Source organism: Taudactylus pleione, unplaced genomic scaffold (assembly GCF_031769625.1).
Source record: "Taudactylus pleione unplaced genomic scaffold, aTauple2 ptg000120l, whole genome shotgun sequence".
Taxonomy (NCBI): Eukaryota; Metazoa; Chordata; class Amphibia; order Anura; family Myobatrachidae; genus Taudactylus; species Taudactylus pleione.
The window spans coordinates 8,371,338-8,389,516 of record NW_028284522.1 but is presented as its reverse complement, the minus strand read 5'-3'; the positions used below and the strand labels follow the sequence as shown (position 1 = coordinate 8,389,516).

Sequence of the window (18,179 nt, the reverse complement as noted above, 5' to 3'; positions counted from 1 at the left end):
ACATCATAACCAAGTTAAAAATGCCAACATGATGGGGATCGTACTCCTAATGCATCTACATTCTTTAACTTTATACCATCTAAACTTGCACATTTTAGCAACTATGAAATAAGATTTACATAATAGATTTTGAAGTTCCAAGCTGCTGAATGAGATTCGTTTTATGTGCATTTGGTTAGAACTAAAACAAGGACAAGGGGTCTATTCATCATCACTAATCATCAAATACATTTTCACCTACTTTTGTATAATTTAAGTGTCAGACCCATTCATCATTCATGTAACGCAGGAGATATCACAGATATCTCCTGGTTACATATGTGCCTCGATAATTCCACAGTCTGGATTGGACACTCGCGGTGGCCCGGGGGGGGGGGGGGGGGGGTTAGAGGGGTTGCTGTATCGGACACCAAAGGACGCGGGGGGGTCGGATCGGACCTTGGATGCTGTGGGGGGGGAACAGGGAGGAATAGAGACTGGGGCAGACACAGTGAGGAAATCCTTATGGATAGATGTGGGGGGGAAAGTATCACTTTTCCGTAAGGCTACTCCACAAAAGAGAGCATCTTTTCGAAAGTACTTTGTTAGGGAGGACGATGAATGCCTCCAAAAGATTTTTTAAACTCGCAGCGAGTTAAATGGTGCAGATGTGTCAGATGAGCGATTTAAACGATTTCTGACTGCATTAAAATTAATGGAATCGTCCAAATCTGACTGCAAACAAATCAGATGTCAGATATCGTTATCTGACAAATGGGAACGCGCATCGCTTATCGTTCATCTGACAAACATGTCAGATATGTCAGATTTTTTAAATCGTTATTGTACAGATCTGAAGGAAAATCTGACCATGTGTATGCACCATAAAACATAATTATCACTAGTGATAATTATGTAATAATGAATAGGCCCCAAAGTCTTTAAAACTTGGGACTGTCCCTAAAAATTAGAGGCATTAAGTGACTAAAGGCCTGATTCAGTGAAGGAACGCTTCTGCACTGCCGCAGTGTCTTTGTACACAGCGGCTGTGCTAAAATGTGCAACAACCACAGGAGGTGTCTTGTGTAAAATGAAGCCCACTGCCGGCTTCTGCGTAAAAATCGCTCATCTGAGTAACCCTCAGGTTGGTCAGGATGGCCGTGTATTTCACACTGCTGGGGCCAGTGATGATGCGTCCAAGGGCAAAGTCAATGGCCTTGGCCATAGTTGCCTACCTTTTGATTGTCCTCCCTGGGAGAAGCCTGGGGAGGACAAGCAGATGGGCTGTGATGGGGGTGGGGCCTGACGGGTCACACCATTAAGCCCCACCCCCTTCATGGAAATTAGCTGCGATTGGCTTAAATTTAAATAAGGGGCAGGGCTAAATGTTACAATTCATGTAGAATCGCGTCATTAAGCCCCGCCCCCTACACTACGAAGTGAGCAGAATGCGGCAGAAATGCCTACCCTTCCGGGGGTGCGGGGTTTACCCGAAAAATTGGGAGCCTCCCACGAAAACCGGGAGGGTAGGCATGTATGGCCCTTGGCACGTCCAGAAAATGGGGCAGACAAACCCCCCATTTTCTGCTGACAGTCGCAATCCCCTGCCCTGCAGCCAAACAGCCGCATGTCAATCATGCTGCGCCCATCATCACACAGGTCTACAAATATACAGTATGATCCCCAAACATCGGACATGTACGCAAACCATCAGGTTTGTGTATCTTAATCTATACAATACATTTTCTATGTAGAAAATTTGCAGGGCACAACTCATTTATCAAGCTGCTGACATATATTTAACGAGTACCAATTTGCATTTGCAATTGTACCTTTTTCCCCGAGTCTATACACACCAGTGTTGTACTGTGTACAGATGGTTTTCTTGTCACTACAGAGAGCTACCACCAGGTGACGCCGGTCAGGAAGAGTAAGTGGAACCAATGATGGCAGCGTACGTTTCCTGCCGGAAGCCCCAGGTCACTACACACATCGCAGCGGCGGTCATGTGATGATCCTGGCTCGGCTGTCCGTCTTGTGACTGGGTACAGCTGCAAACGGAGACTATGCTGCTGGTGCTGAGCGACGAGCACCGCAGGCACTTACGGATCCTCACCCAGGTGGAGAGTGCAGGTGAGTCATGTGACCGGAAGATGGGCATGATGCACAGGTGGACTGGCTTCTGCCCACTTGCTCCTCTAGGATGCTGCACAGTCATGTGCATCACTGTGTGGGGGAGATATATCAAACCTACTAGACAGGACAGGTAGAGAAGTTGTCTATAGAAACTAATCAGCATCTTCCTATTTTATACAGTGTGCCACATAAATGATAACTAAAAGCTGATTTGTTGCTATGGGAGACACCTCCACTTGACCTTTTTAGAAGGGTTGATCCACCTCCTCCTGTGTGAGAGCATTAGTGTTCTTACCCCTTCCTCTGATCTCCTCTCACTGCCACCAGCTACTAAAGGACTGGTCTCCCTGTATCAGAGAACTGTCACCATACTCGCCGTCTGTCCATTTTCAAGGTTCACCTCTGAAAATAATTCACCATTAAGGGGGGAATTCAATTAGCCCTGGTAATTTACCACGTGCTTAGGCAGCCGACAGTCCCCTGATCAGACCCAATAATAAATCCCCGATACATGGCCTGTTACCAGGTGCTAGCACCCTGTTAACGCATAGGTCCGTGAACTTATCACAGATTCTATGTGTTAATGCCCGTTAACATGCTATTTAAATGGGCGTTAAAAAGGGGTGAAAAGGAGGCTGGAATTGAATAGCCCCAGGCATTAAGGCCCAAAACTACCACCCTTTTTCACCATTGTTATGTTATATTATCAAGGCTAATTGAATTCCCCTCTAAGTTTCCAAGTTTGACCTAATAGTCACCATCCATTACTGGTCTGGCTTTATATCTGGTTCTATAGCTCCAAGTAGTGTCACCCGTTTTACTTTTGTCACCAAACCTCTACCTCTCAGCAGCATTCCTAACTCTGAGCTCCCGCTGCTTCCATCTCCACTCTCCTCCTATCCCACAACTGAGAGCTCATGACAGAAGCAGCAGCCATAGTGTCCGTTAGTAGGCAGATTACTTCCATACAACAAATAAGGAAGTTCGGTATGGAGGGAAGCAGCAGGTGGATTAGAGCAGTAGTTGATCCTATTTGCATTATTGATGTTAAAATAGTAGTCCAGTAGGAGTATGGGAAGTGCATGGTTATGTGTGTTGGGGGTAAAGTACATGATTGTCATGGTATCAGGCTTATTTAGCTGTTTTGTCCACTTGGCGGTAGTTGATCATCCCAATTACAGCTTTATGTGCATACAGAGGGTACCCAATACATTTAATGGATTCAGAATTACTCAGGTAAACAACCAGATAAATACAAGTGTTCACAGCACATAGAGGCTACTAAACAACACTACCGTAAAGGTGCTATAGTCAGCAATTCCCTTGGATCACTTTCTTGGACTCTAAGCCACCTGGTTCCAACAGCGTGACAGGGACCAAGCCTGTTGTCTTCCTGATTTTGGTAGGTCCATACAGTAGCAAAGCACGTAGCCTTATAGATCCGAACACATATGCCATCTCGGACCAGGAATCCTAACTTCTTGTCAGTCTGCTCCAAACAAAGGTGAGGCCGGCATAGGGCTACCTTTTATTCCGCCTGGTGCTCATGGTGTGTGGCTACTGCAGGGCAGTCCTTAGATAACTCGTAGTCCAGGATTGGTGCCTGCTCCTTATAGGACTGCCATTGAGCTTCTCCCTGAGTCCTCAGGTTACAGCAGGCACCCTGTGATGAGTGGCTCAGGAAGTCTGGCAAGTCATAGTGGGGAAGAAAGGGACACCCATTTGGCCATGCAATAAAACATGATGCTCTAAAGTCTCATTATCTGAGTCCATGAGGCTGATTTTGCCTTTAAAATGGTTGCCGCTTTAAAAATACGGGAAGACTCACTGGAGTTCCCGCAGCGGCTGTAACTCGCAACCTAATAGATAGGCCCCAAAGGGGGCAATTCAATTCAGCACGCTGTTAATAGCGTCGGGAAGGCGTTTCCAGAGCAATTAAATTCAGCACGCTGTTAATAGCGTCGGGAAGGCGTTCCCAGAGCTATTCAATTCAGCATGCTGTTAAGTCCAACTAAAGCCACTTAAGTCGGAGAATGCCGGTTAGGATGACTAAAGCCGTGTGTTTAGTCACGTTAACCGGCATTCTCCAATACAAGTGCCGGCCGCGAGGCTGTTATCGCCGTGCTGAGTCTCGCGGCCGGCACATTAGTCGGATTCCTGCACGCTCCCCAAGTAGTGTGTGAGAAGGAATCCTTTAGTCGGGATACAGTGTGCTGAATCAGCTCCGGGAACGGGTTGGGTATGAAATACTGGCTGCCGGGATGCCAGCTGTCAAAATTCAGACGGCGCAATCCCTATGTTCAGTATCCCCCCTTCTCTCCCTAACCCTCACCCTTTAGTGCCTAACCAGCTGCACACATATCTGCCAATTACAATGGTCCCAGCATAGCAAGTTTTCCTGCACACCGCTATGTGTATGTAGAACTTGTGATGTAGATGGATGTAATTTGCCATTCCAGAATGACAAAACACGTCCATCTTATTGAATTGAATTCCATCCATAGATTTTGTCAGATCCATAGACAGTGTGAGACCAGAGCCTAATATAATCAATATCTCACCTTTTCCATTTCATTGGAATAAGTTACAACTCTAAATTACAAGATTATCCATCTTTTTCTAAATTGTTCCAGATCTCAGGAACGTATACATGGCCTTAAAAAAAATTATTAATTTGATAGAATGTCATTGTTTTGCATTATGGCGATATTTTACCCGATCTGGCCGATTCCCACGCATCGGAACGACAGATCGTCTAAAATATGCCCAAATCATGAGTCCCCACTCACGATCACAATGCGATGTGCGTCCACGCAGGTCGCACATCGCATCGTCAGATCTGCCGTGCTGTAGGGCAGATCTGACGATCACAAGTCACGATACACTGGATAGATAAGGAGGCACGATAGATCGTGTGTCTAATTGGCAGCTTTTTCAGACCAAATCGTGCCCACGACTGCTGGGGAGCTCCCTGGGAGAGTTCAGGGGGAAATCGTACACATTGTGGGATTGTGAGCACATCGCTATGTGTGTAGGCACCACAGTGTTATAATTATAACTAGCAAATGGTCTTACGTGTGGCTTATCAGGTGAACCTCATTCACATTCACTGCAGCGTGGTACATTTTTCTAGACGGAAAAGTGCAGCAATCAAGAACATAAAGGTAATAAAGAACATGTATAAAGGTAGGAGTGAGATGGCACAAGTGAAGTGACCTGACTGTTACGTGACTTAGTGGCAGCTCTGATGACATAAAGCTCTGATGACATAAAGGGGGTCAGGACATGGCCATTGGGATCCTGGCAATGCAGTGTTTCACTGACTATAGAAAGGCTTGGCGTGTAGTGTGTGAGGCAGTGCTAGAAGTATGAGAGTCTCTGCTTGGGGATATAGTGAGCTGACAGCGGAATATTATGTAATGTGTGTGGGTATCACATACCTGACTGTCAACGAGACAGGTGGGACTCGGGGCTGCTGCAGATTCACAATGTTGTAACCAACTGCTGTTTAATATTTCTGTTTGCTTATTCTGCACTGAGGAATACATTATGTGCTCATTGTCTCCTGAAGATGTTGGAATCCATGGCCCCCGCAATGTTTGGGTTACAGGGTTTTTTTTCACCTGATTATGTAATACAGTTTTTTTCTTCTTCTCTTGTTACGTTGGCTTTGCCTGTTGGTGAGCCTGCATGGGACTGTGTGTGTGGGAATTTAGGAAGTACATTACGCGTCATGATAGTGTTACAGACTGTGTTATATTGCAGCCTTTGCAGTGTAAATACTCCTATGCAGTACATAAATGACTAATAAAACCTCGAGAATAAGGACAGTAAACTCTGCGTAAAGAGTGAAGACAAAAAAGCAATTGTATTCCTGGTTTGGTCAGTTCTGAAATGCTGGGGACATTTGTAGGGACAATAGCTTGCAGAAACATATCTTTAAAATCTGGGAGTGTTCCTAGAAATGAATGTTGTAATGTGTCTATGGAAAGAGGACAATAACTTTTGTAGTAGTGTTCATTGCATGTAATGGGGACATTAGTATAGGATGTATATTCTGTAAGGGAGTATAATGGTATGTGTAGAGAATGAGGCATTCAGTGTAATGTGATGTCCGTGTACTGTCTGATGCTCATATTAGGGGCTGTTCCAGCTGTTTGGAGAAGATAGAAGCTCTTCTCTGTTGGTAAAATTCACATTGTGGCAGGTAGGCAGGGGAAGGTGTAAGTGTTAATTTGCTGGTCGCTGGGTTAGGTGTATGTGATCAGTATCCTTGCTGATTCCCAGCATACATCCTCTAAGTTTACAGTACCTCTCCTCTCACTACTAATGTACTTGGACTGGAGTGGAAAAGTTATGCACATATCAATAACTAAGCACCTCCTTGTGTGATCAGTTTCTGAGAATGATGTGGAGCTACTGGGAAGATAGTGGAAGTGTGCTAGTAGCCTATGCGGATAATCTTAGTCGTGTCCATGGAGGACCTGCAGGACTTATCCTCCCCAATACCTCCACTGTTTGACAGTCATAACGTTTCTTGACTGCAAGCGGCCAATGATTGGGCAATGTATAATAATCTCATATGCGGTTATCGCAGTTCCATCACTGGCACTTCACAAACCATCATTAACATGACACAGCACAAATGGTAAGACATATAGAGATATGTGTGAGACCTCATACACACAGTACCATGTGTATCTTGTAGGAAGGGAGTTTTGATGCAAATATGTGCTGTTTTCGACAACCATGGCTCCACGTTGCCTCTTGTCTGATAATAAAATATTGTGCATGTTTGCATACAAATTGGTGTGTGGATCCCTGGAAGTTACAAGGCACACACCGGTATGAGCAATCACACAGTATGTTATATCTCTTATTCTTTGGCACAATGCATCACTCATGCAAAGCACATAGCCACATTTCAGATGAGATTGAGGCCAAGGAGTGCGGTAATGAGGATCTAGTGACACATAGGGTGAGTATAAGGACAGCCTTATTCTGAGTGAAAGAGAGATGGAGTAAGGGTGATGTCACATTAGATATTCCTACAAATTTTCAAAAGGAAATATCTATCCCTCGAAAGCTGTTCAGCTGTGCAAAAGATTGTATGCAGCATGTCTAGTGCTGTTGGAACTATAATAATTAACTTCCAAGAGTAAAACACAGACCTACAATACTGCCTTTATTTTTCGGTTTTAGGGCGCACATAGCTGTTTACTGCTACTTGGCTATAAAAGCCAATCCCCACAGCAGTCCATAGCCTCGCATACTGATCTGACTCCAGTAACCAACTGTTCCTCCAAACAGCAGCTGGGTAGCTGGCAGTTCGGTTCTGCTACTGTATTCCCCAGGCTCAGGACCAGAGAAGTGGCAGCCTATCACCATTAGGTCTTAAGATATGTGCAACTGAAAGTATACATTTGAAACTGCAGTTTTTTGCAAATGTAGATCTGGGCTGTAAAATTGTGTTTAAATTTAAATGAGGACCAAAGACTGTTTTGTGATTTGAATTTTGCATATATTACAACATTGTGTTAAGCTGGCCACACATCTAAAGATTATCTGTCCAACCAGCCAACTAGTTGATTGGTTGGAATGAAAATCTGGCAAGGAATGAAAGCAAATGACAATCAGCAATTTGCTCCCAAATGCCGTGAAATGGACAAAAACTATTGTTTGAACAAATTGTTTGGATCAAACATTTAACAAACTTGTCTGAACGACCATTTTCATCTGTTTTCTGGCATTTAGGAGCAAATTGCTGATCATCAGTTACTCCCATTCCTTACCAGATTTTCATTCCAACCAATCAACAAGTTGGCTGGTTGGATGCAAGTTGGTCTAGTGTGTGGCCAGCTTTAGTCTGGATCTGCACTGGGGTCATGGTTATGACATGGAGGGCCATTATACTCCTCCTCTCCCCTGCAATCAACTTTTCATTGTCGCACTCACTAGCGCATCAGTGAATGGGACATACTTATCAACTGCAGGGCAGACTGAGGTAGTGTGGTCCTGGTAATGAGGTTGGGACACGACAACACTCAGCTCTGTACTGTCCAGTTAAATTGAGACTGTCCTGAGGTCTGATCTTGTGTGACCTCCCTTTACCAATCTAACACATATAGTTGAGTGTTGATCTGTATGAGTGTTATTTTTGACATAAAAAACAAACAATTGTACAAAAATATATATTTAAAAAACAACTGTTGCAATAGTTTAAAAATTCAGGCTCTGTCTCCAAATATTAACAAACATCGAAGACTGCTGCAAATGAGAGAACAGTTTAGCATATATTCCAAAGTATAAATATTTTGCAGTCAGCATTCAGAAATGTTGTGCTTTATTATGTATGTGGTGATTTTTACATATGTCCCTCATAGCCACTGATAAGCTCACATATTATATGTTGATCGTTTCAGTTGTTGCAGAGTTTGGCCGAATTGCAGTCGAATTTTTAAGAAAAGGTTCAAATCCAAAAGTCTATGAAGGAGCAGCAAGTAAGTAATGCCATTGGAATAATGCGGTCATTGAATCTGTCAATAAATAGATGGCGGAATAACATACCTATTATTATATACAATTCCTATGTGTCTAGGCGTAGTCTATACTTCTCTGTGCTAGTCACACTAACACACTGATATGCTGGGAGGTGTTACTGAGCTGTCCCTCTATATATAGCATAGAAACTGCATCACAGATGATCTCTGCCCCTGCACATCTCACTTGTTCACACTAAATTGTATGTTAAAAATCCAGGGTAGCGGTGGTTGTGCTTCATGTAACATGCTGGACTTTAATGTGCCATATAGCGTGCACTAAGTGGTGCATTGGTAATGTATAGAGTCCAGTTGCCTGCTACATTCCCACTACAAAAAGTGTTGACAATCTTTCTGCAACACTGAGTAGTACATAGAACTCGAGGTACACTAGCAGTGTTTGTGCAGTCACCTAGTGAAAGATAGCAGTGAGCATCTTTTTTATCAGCTTATTAGGGAAGCTTTCAGTTCATACACCCAATCTTGTTATTAAAATAATCCAAATGCATTATTTTATATTCTACTCTTTTGTGGTTTAAAACTACAATTAAATTAGTAGCCAAGGTGAGATAACTTTAATTGTCTTTTACCTGCCCTCCTGCAATTTTTACTTTGTATCATCCATGCAGTCTTTTTTTTTTTTTACTTCCCCTGGATAATGGTACAGAGCTGATCTATGGGCACAGTTGTACTCTACAGAGGCAGTTGAGATCTGTATTGTTCCAAGCGAAAACAAAACTCTGTGGGCTGAATGCAATTATTAGATATGAGTTCTGTAGTGTGTGAGGTCCATGTAAATGTATTGAGCACTTCGTTGTATATTTCAATCAAGCGCGCTCCTGATGCCCGCACAATTCAATTAGAAACAGGAAATCGCGGCCATCACAGTAATGATGTCACACATTAACTCCACGGTGCGTGACTTATGTGAAGCGCATGAAAGCGTGAACTTCCTGAACCGGAAAGCAGGACCGTGTAGAAAGCTGTTAGTTACCATAAGCAAAGTATTGGAGGCAGATAAATGGCGTCAAATGGTTGATGTTTGCAACATTTATAAATGATGGAAAAATGATAGCCAGCAAGTGTATTTCAGCAAGTAAGTGCCTGGAGTATTTTTATATATATATTAAAATGACTATTTTAATTTTTGATAGTATATATACAAGTTTGTAAAAAGTAAAGTCAAAGGCAAGAGCTCACAGAGGCCAACTTATTATTACAATTTTAAGATGCCCGCTAATTTTCTTATTTTTATAATAAGTAATATGTCAGTAAAGGCTCGCTATAAATAGATATTTAATGGTTTAGTTTCTGTGTAATGCTGGGTACACACTATACGATGTATCGTACGTATGTATGGCACTGATACAAATTATATACTATTGTACACATTGTATAGTGTGTACACCAGACTGAGCATTCACAATGGTTGTTCATCGCATGCTCCCATCTGTTGTCCTGCACGGCCGATGGGTAGATGCAATGAATGACGCAGATCAGTTACTTGCAGCATGTAACGATACACTGTGTACGCCGGATCGTGCAGTGTGTATGGCGCTCGTGATGTAACGTTATGTACATCGCATCACCATGTCGCTGGGTTGCACCATCTTATGGTATGTACCCAGCTTTTGTCTCATGAAACTAATTTCTATAGTATGTAGGTTATCGTATTATCTGGGACAGTAAGAAACTGGAAAAGCAATTGTGACCCTATAGGCACATGGTCAGGGTAGTGTACTTTAACAAGAGGTGACCAATAATTGCAGAACAAATGACACTGATGCTGACAAAACATAACTGATTTCCTATTAGCAAAGCATATTTAGTAATGACAGTATTTTAAAAAATACCTTTTTATATACATCAATTTAGTTATCTGCTTAACACATTTGTCTCAATTCTTGCATGTAGGGAAGCTGGAGGTCAGCAGTACCACCATTCAGCAGGCTGTGGAGGGGCTCACATATCTGCTTACAGAGAGTTCCAAGCTCATGGTGAGTGATCAGCCCGTCAGCTTCTCCATTCCCCACCCGCCCTTTGTCTTCATGGAATTGTCATCCTTACCTGCAGGTCACTGACATAGATTTCCAAGACTCTGTGCTTGTTTTGGGATTTCCCGAAGATCTGAATAAAGTTCTTCTCCAGCTGTATCTGGATAACCGAAAAGAAATCCGCCAAATTCTCAGTGAGCTGGAACCAGATCTTCCCAGTTACCATAATCTGGAATGGCGTTTGGATGTCCAGGTACATGAACATTTTGTAGTGTATAGGTGAACATTTTAACCTCCTTTTTGTGGAGATTATTATAAATCTATAATTGGTTGCTTAATTAAAATTATAGATTTATGTTAATATTCATAAACCATCCCAGTTTGCACAGGAACTGGCTTTTGCTTAGCCTTATTGTACAGCACATACATATGTATCTCACTCTCTTGCATGTAAATAGGTCATATTAAAATGTTGCTATCTCTATGAAAATCCATTAGGAAAAACAGTTTGAGATAAGCTTATCATCTTTAATTAGAGTTCAGTACTTCCATGTAGCCGTTCTGTGGGCATTCTTCCCTTGGCACCAGAAAAATACTGTATAGTGTATTGGTAAGACAAGCCAGAGTATAGGTGTCTGCACTGATAGACAACTAGCTGGTATACTCTGCGTTGCCCGGGTTAAAGAATGGGCCTTGAAGTACATCTACAGTCTTAATTTTTGACATTGGAAATCATGGTATACGAAAATGTGCTTGGAGGAAATTAGTAACTGTCAGTGCAGGTGCAGTGTGACAGTTAATCCTCCAACTCACTGCCTTTCCATTGGAGCTCTGCCTGCCCCCCACTGGTACATATCAGCCTGTGTCTTCAGATCAGTGCAGTTTTATGCTGGTATATATATACACACACAGTCAGGTGCATAAATATTGGGACATTGACAGAATTTTCATATTTTCGCCTCTATTCACCACCACAATGGCTTTGAAATGAAACAAACAAGATGTGCTTTAACTGCAGACTTTCAGATTTAATTTGAGGGTAATTACATCCAAATCAGGTGAACGGTGTAGGAATTACAACGGTTTCTATATGTGCCTCCCACTTTTTAAGGGGCCAAAAGTAATGGGACAAACTAAACAATCCTGAATCTAACTTTCACTTTTTAATACTTTGTTGCAAATCTTTTGCAGGCAATTACAGCCTGAAGTCTGGAACGCATAGACATCACCAGACGCTGGGTTTCATCCCTGGTGATGCTCTGCCAGGCCTCTACTGCAAATGTCTTCAGTTTCTGCTTGTTCTTGGGCATTTTCCCTTCAGTTTTGTCTTCATCAAGTGAAATGCATGCTCAGTCGGATTCAGGTCAGGGGATTGACTTGGCCATTGCATAACATTCCACTTTTTAGCCTTAAAAAACTCTTTGGTTGCTTTTGCAGTATGCTTCGGGTCATTGTCCATCTGCACTGTGAAGCGCCGTCCAATGAGTTCTGAAGCATTTGACTGAATATGAGCATATAATATTGCCCAAAACACTTCAGAATTAATTCTTCTGCTTTTGACAGCAGTCACATCATCAATAAATACAAGGGAACCAGTTCCATTTGCAGCCATACATGCCCACGCCATGACACTGCCACCACCATGCTTCACTGATGAGGTGGTATGTTTTGGATCATGAGCAGTTCCTTTCCTTCTCCATACTCTTCTCTTCCCATCACTCTGGTACAAGTTGATCTTTGTCTCATCTGTCCATAGGATGTTGTTCCAGAACTGTAATGGCTTTTTTAGATGTTTGGCAAACTCTAATCTGGTCTTCCTGTTTTTGAGGCTCACCAATGGTTTACATCTTGTGGTGAACCCTCTATATTCACTCTTGTGAAGTCTTCTCTTGATTGTTGACTTTGACACATATACACCTACCTCCTGGAGAGTGTTCTTGATTTGGCCAACTGTTGTGAAGGGGTTTTTCTTCACCAGGGAAATAATTCTTCTGTCATCCACCACAGTTGTTTTCCATGGTTTCCGGGTCTTTTGGTGTTGCTGAGCTCTCCGGTGCGTTCTTTCTTTTTAAGAATGTTCCAAACAGTTGATTTGGCCACACCTAATGTTTTTGCTATCTCTCTGATGGGTTTGTTTTGATTTTTCAGCCTAATGATGGCTTGCTTCACTGAAAGTGACAGCTCTTTGGATCTAATATTGAGAGTCGACAGCAACTGATTCAAAATGCAAATGTCACACCTAGAATCAACTCCAGACCTTTTACCTGCTTAATTTATAATGAAATAACGAGGGAATAGTCCATACCTGTCCATGAAATAGCTTTTGAGTTGATAGTCCCATTACTTTTGTCCCCTTAACAAGTGGGAGGCACATATAGAAACCCTTGTAATTCCTACACCATTCACCTGATTTGGATGTAATTACCCTCAAATTAAACCTGAAAGTCTGCAGTTAAATCACATCTTGTTTGTTTCATTTCAAAGCCATTGTGGTGGTTAATAGAGGCCAAAATATGAAAATTCTGTCAATGTCCCAATATTTATGCACCCGACTGTAATATATATACACTTGCACACACAAAAGAAGGGCCAGCACTCCACATCAATGCAATAAAATTTACTTGTCGCCTTCATGGAAGTTCAAAAGAACACCCGCTTACAATCAAACTGGCAACTTTGTCTGCCTCGTTCAACGTTTCAGTCGCACATGACTTTTATCAAGAACACAACAATAATAACAAATGTGCATACCTTTATAGCAGTATGTCCAAAGTGATTGGTGCGGTGTTATGCTCCATGCTGCCGGGGCGTGTATGCACTTACCAGTTGGTTAAACAAAAAATTTAAATCGGAGATTTCACGGCCAGCTTGGTGGGCACCATGTAGACCTCCAAGGCCCTGACAAACTTTAAACATAGCCAAAAAACTAATCCTGGTCAAACTACACCATCATGCCAAGTTTGGTGGAGCTAGGTACAAAACTCTGACTGTGCATAAAGGACAAACAGACAGACACACACTTTCTCGCTTATTCTATAGATATGCCACCTGGGGTATACAAATTTCTATGTATGGAAAGCCAATAGGCACGTGGCTCCTCATTGTATAGCTATCACTTCCATACAGTCACGCTGTATTTATTCACTCATCTAATATCCATAGACGTTGGACATCTCCTGTGTCATGCAGAGTATTCCAGCTGTGAAGTCTCTTCTCTCCTGTCCTGTACATAACATGGGTCTGTGAGCTTTCATCCATAGCACTGATGGGCACAGCCTTTTTTAATGCTTACATAAGGGCAAAAGGGTTTAATGAACATTAGCTCATTTTTTGAAGCGCACATTTGTTACATAGAAATCCAGTGTTGCGAACTCGGATTACATGGTTTTTACATATATGTACTTTTCCATGGTTTGGTTTTAAATGTGCTGTAGGTACTGAATGGCTGGAAGATCCGAGCCTGCATTGTTGTGTATTAAATAAGTAGTACAGTACAATTTATTAGTAATACATTTAGGAGCAATATTTGCTCTAAACCATAACAACCAATCATCAATTAGCTTTCATCTGGCTAGCGCAGGTGTTGGTGTGGTGCAGGGCATGTCTTGCACCTAAGTTCAATAGTTGTAGTGGAGTGAATATCTCTAATCTAGAAAGTCTGTAATCGTTCCATAAACATACAGTATATCAAGTTATATACTAAATCTGTGTTGCAGTTTTCTGAACTTAATGCAGCAACACCTTTGTGGCTAAGCAGTATTTCGCCAATTTTGATCCAAAACAGGTGACGAAATCTTTGGTTCAACACTTTTTTCTTGATTCTGAATTATATCTAAATTGTGTTTATTTTTCCGTGCATTATGATTAGCAATGTTTGAGGTTAAAGTTGTTTAGTATCTGTATCATTTCACCTAAATGCCACTAGGGAGCAGTATAGTGCTCCAGAAAATGAATTGGTTGTAAGAATTTCTGTGCGTAGATTGGCTGAAGTCTAACACATAAATATGTATACCTGCCCATATGTAGCTTGCCAGCAGGAGCCTGAGGCACCAGGTAAAACCCTCTGTAACAATGAAGCTTCATCTCAAGCAGAATGATGATCTCAAGACCAGTATATTACAGACAGACCCAGCCACATTAATCCACATCATCCAGGAACTAGAACAAGCCCTTGCAGAGATGAAAACAAACCACTGCCGCAGAATTGTGCGCAATATTAAATAAACTGTTGGCACTTTGCATAGTAACCGATGTAATAATGTTTTTCTGTATTTGCTTGAAAATTCCTTGTTTACTGTATAATAACATTTCAAAGTGAATTTCTGGACCAATCTGACACAGCAGCTTTCCACATGGCATCTAATTACATCCCCCAGTAGCCGAAGCTGACCTCATGCTGGGTGTTGTAATTCTGCTCCAACTAGAGACCACCTGCTGGTAAAAATAGTGTGCGTTTTTCCTTACACATTGCCCCTTGTGCCAGAAAAATAACTTTTGTAACATACTGCAAACTTGTAAATAAACTGATTTGTTATGGTTTTGGATCCTGTTTTAATTTAGAGCTCTCACTATCTACGAATTAAAGCTGAAAGCCTACAGAGAGCTCTTCTTACCTAGGGAAGGAGGCTGAAAGCCTGCAAATGGAGGCCAACAGCCTACAGAGAGTTCTCACTACCTAAGGGGAGGAGGCTGACAGCCTACAGAGAGTTCGCTATCTGGGGAAGGAGGCTGACAGCCTAAAGAGAATTCTCACTGCCTGGGTAAGGAGGCTGACAGCCTAAAGAGAGTTCTCACTACCTGGGTAAGGAGGCTGACAGCTTACAGAGCATTATTACTACCCAGAAAAGGAGGCTGAAAGCATACAGAGAGCTCCTACTACCTGGAGAAGGAGGCTGACCGCCTACAAAGAGCTCCCACTACCTGGGGAAGGGGCTGACAACCAACAGAGAGCTCCCACTACTTGCAGTAGTTTTGATATGAGTCCTCTATGCATTATTGGCATTGTGTATTACTAAGCTTCACTGACTATACACAAGAACTTCTGACGTGCTTCAGTGAGTACGTTGGGGGAGAGCACTACAGTATTTCTTGTATATTGTAGGTATGTTCTAATGACAAATATAATATAGAACAAGACTAAGGGGTCAGAGTACTAAGCCTTGGAGAGAGATAAAGTGGATTAAGATAAAGTACCAGCCAATTAGCTCCTAACTGTCACTTTACAGGCCGTACTCAATTTGAGCGGAGCCGCGATACTTTTTCGCCTACATCGCGTGTTTTGCAGGTGGAAAAGTATCGCGCACGTGCCCGCTTATCCCCGTATTCAATTTGAAAGTAGGCGAAAACGGGACCCGGCGAAACTTAAACAAGCGGAAAGTCCTGTCAGTTTTGGGGAAATCCGCCTGACACCCCCCGAAAGAAGCTCTGACATGGGGGTTAGCTATGATACCCCCCGATTTGGCTTGCTGAAGGTATTTGGTGTTTTTAAACGGGCTCAATAGCTGCTAAATAGTGTTTTTGTATAAGTGGTGCAGAATAGTATTTAGGAGTTCTTTTTGTTGAAAATAACTTATCCCAGCAAATTTGGGGTACTTGAAAATGGGGGACAGCATATTTTAAAGTTGCTAAAGTTAAGTTTAAAACAACATGAAAAATCCACCTGCCGCAAGCCCCTGCAATGAAAAAAACACAGGGGGCATACTTGGGGACCCCCCAGAGTCAAGTTCGCTAGTTTTTAACTTTGTCCCCCAACATTTTTTTTTTCGCCCCCAAAATTAAAGTGATGAGTGTTCTTAAGTGTTTGTTTTTTTGACACCGTTTACCTTTGGGGGACTGTCTGAAGGCTGCACGGGGGTTCCCACAACGTTGCGCCCCAAAATCCCAATTCTGCACTTTTTTCCGCCTGCTATTCATAGGCGAAACTTTTTCACCTATTACATTGCATTGACTTTCCGCGTAGGCGAAAAGTCTTTCAAATTGAATACTGCGATACTTTTCCGCCTGGCAAAATGATGTCATCGGCGAAAAGTTTCCGCCAAAAACAGGCTTTTCGCCTCAAATTGAATACGGGCCTGAGTTTGAAAAATGACAGGAGCTGATTGGTTGGTACTTTATCTGTCCACTTTATCTCTCGCCAAGGCTTAGTACATAAACCCCCTAAAACCTTCTTAAAGCATTATTTTTAATAATTGAACACTAAACTCTTCGAAATTTTTGTTTTGTATACATCTATGGTAATAATATTGCCACACTGCTGGTACCATGTATGATGTGAGTAAAACCGAGCGTGGGCTTATTTCTGTTTTGTTTCAAAATTTTGCCTTGTGCTATCATGGCAGCTTTCAATTAAGACTATAAATGGCCTAGTTGGGTGTGGCTAACAGCCAGCCCCTGTATAGATGTGTCACTCTGTATCTGGGAGGTGAGTACATTTAACTGCAATGTAATAGTGTGCTGGGTATATATGCTAGAGTAGGGACCTGCAGAAAAATGGGGTCCCTTGAAGCTGGGCTGCAGACTTTTATGCTTTGATGAAATCATGACAAAATCCCCTTGGTTCTATTTGCTGCACACACATAAATTTGCAGTAGATTATTGTTAGCGCCGATAGCAAAAGTTTTTCTGTTTTGTATACATTTATTGCAATAGTATTGCCACGCTGCTGGTACCATGTATGATATGGGTAAAACCGAGCTCGGGCATATTTCTTTTCTGTTTTATTTGTGTAGTATACTCCTATAGTTTTACAACTGCCACAAACATAAATAAAACAAGGCTGTATATTAGCAGCCAAAGAGGTAAGAGTGCCCTGCTCGCAAGCTTACTAGTATCTATAGGAGTTTGATACTTGACGCTAAGTGCATAGTACTTGTTACACCAGATTGCAATGACAAAAAATGGTTTATAGGACAATGTGATCCAAATAAATAAATGTAATTTTGAGTAAACTGTATATAGAGGTAGTATTGTGTAAAATAGCATAGTAAGGCTGAAAGGATGGTTTGGGCATTTTTTTAAGTTTGCTTTTAAAGTGCTGAGTTTTTTTGGGGATGAGTGAATGTTTGGAAGCTAGAGAGTCACAGGGGACAAGAGTTCTGCCCTTGGGATTTAAAACTGCAATAATACTCAAAACAAGTCTGATTTTGCAGTTAATATTATTGCCGGTTTAAATCCTTATGACGGAAACATTTACAATATGTGGTTTTCAAAAGCCAACACTAAAAAAATGTTTTCCCCCTTTCCAGTATTGCGGTGGGGGACAAATGCCCTTGTTTGCAGTGTGAGGTGCCCCCTATATGCAGAAGGCGCCGTACATAGATTTGTGTTTACTTACATTGTTTGAGAGGGCATGTATGCTCTGCATGGGTTCAATCGGCAGACATGCAAATTGTACCTCTTCTCTAGACTGTATTAGGCTGTCTAAGGGGAAGGTGACTTTGTACAATCAACCTCTCAATAACATCTGGTGGGTAAGATTTGAATAGCTACCAATGTCAGTGAACTGTCTCTTGATCTACAGTACAAGACTGCT

The 18,179-nt window shown here is 42.1% G+C and overlaps 1 protein-coding gene across 1 annotated transcript; it reads left to right on the top strand.

Annotated features, from left to right (window-relative positions):
• Positions 1-1,924: 1,924 nt before the first annotated feature.
• On the top strand, positions 1,925-15,187 carry COMMD2 (COMM domain containing 2). The gene is made up of 5 exons (XM_088472097.1): positions 1,925-2,112; positions 8,538-8,615; positions 10,569-10,651; positions 10,728-10,901; positions 14,675-15,187. The coding sequence occupies exons 1-5, from the start codon at positions 2,046-2,048 to the stop codon at positions 14,870-14,872; spliced, it is 600 nt and encodes a 199-aa protein (XP_088328223.1). The 5' UTR covers positions 1,925-2,045; the 3' UTR covers positions 14,873-15,187.
• Positions 15,188-18,179: the final 2,992 nt, after the last annotated feature.

What these genes read in the sequence shown, in the direction of transcription:
- COMMD2 (XM_088472097.1), top strand. Translation starts at nt 2,046, where the DNA reads ATGCTGCTGGTGCTGAGCGACGAGCACCGCAGGCACTTACGGATCCTC. An exon ending in CAGAGAGTTCCAAGCTCATG is followed by an intron (nt 10,652 to 10,727) that starts GTGAGTGATCAG and finishes CCTTACCTGCAG; the next exon opens with GTCACTGACATAGATTTCCA. An exon ending in AATGGCGTTTGGATGTCCAG is followed by an intron (nt 10,902 to 14,674) that starts GTACATGAACAT and finishes GCCCATATGTAG; the next exon opens with CTTGCCAGCAGGAGCCTGAG.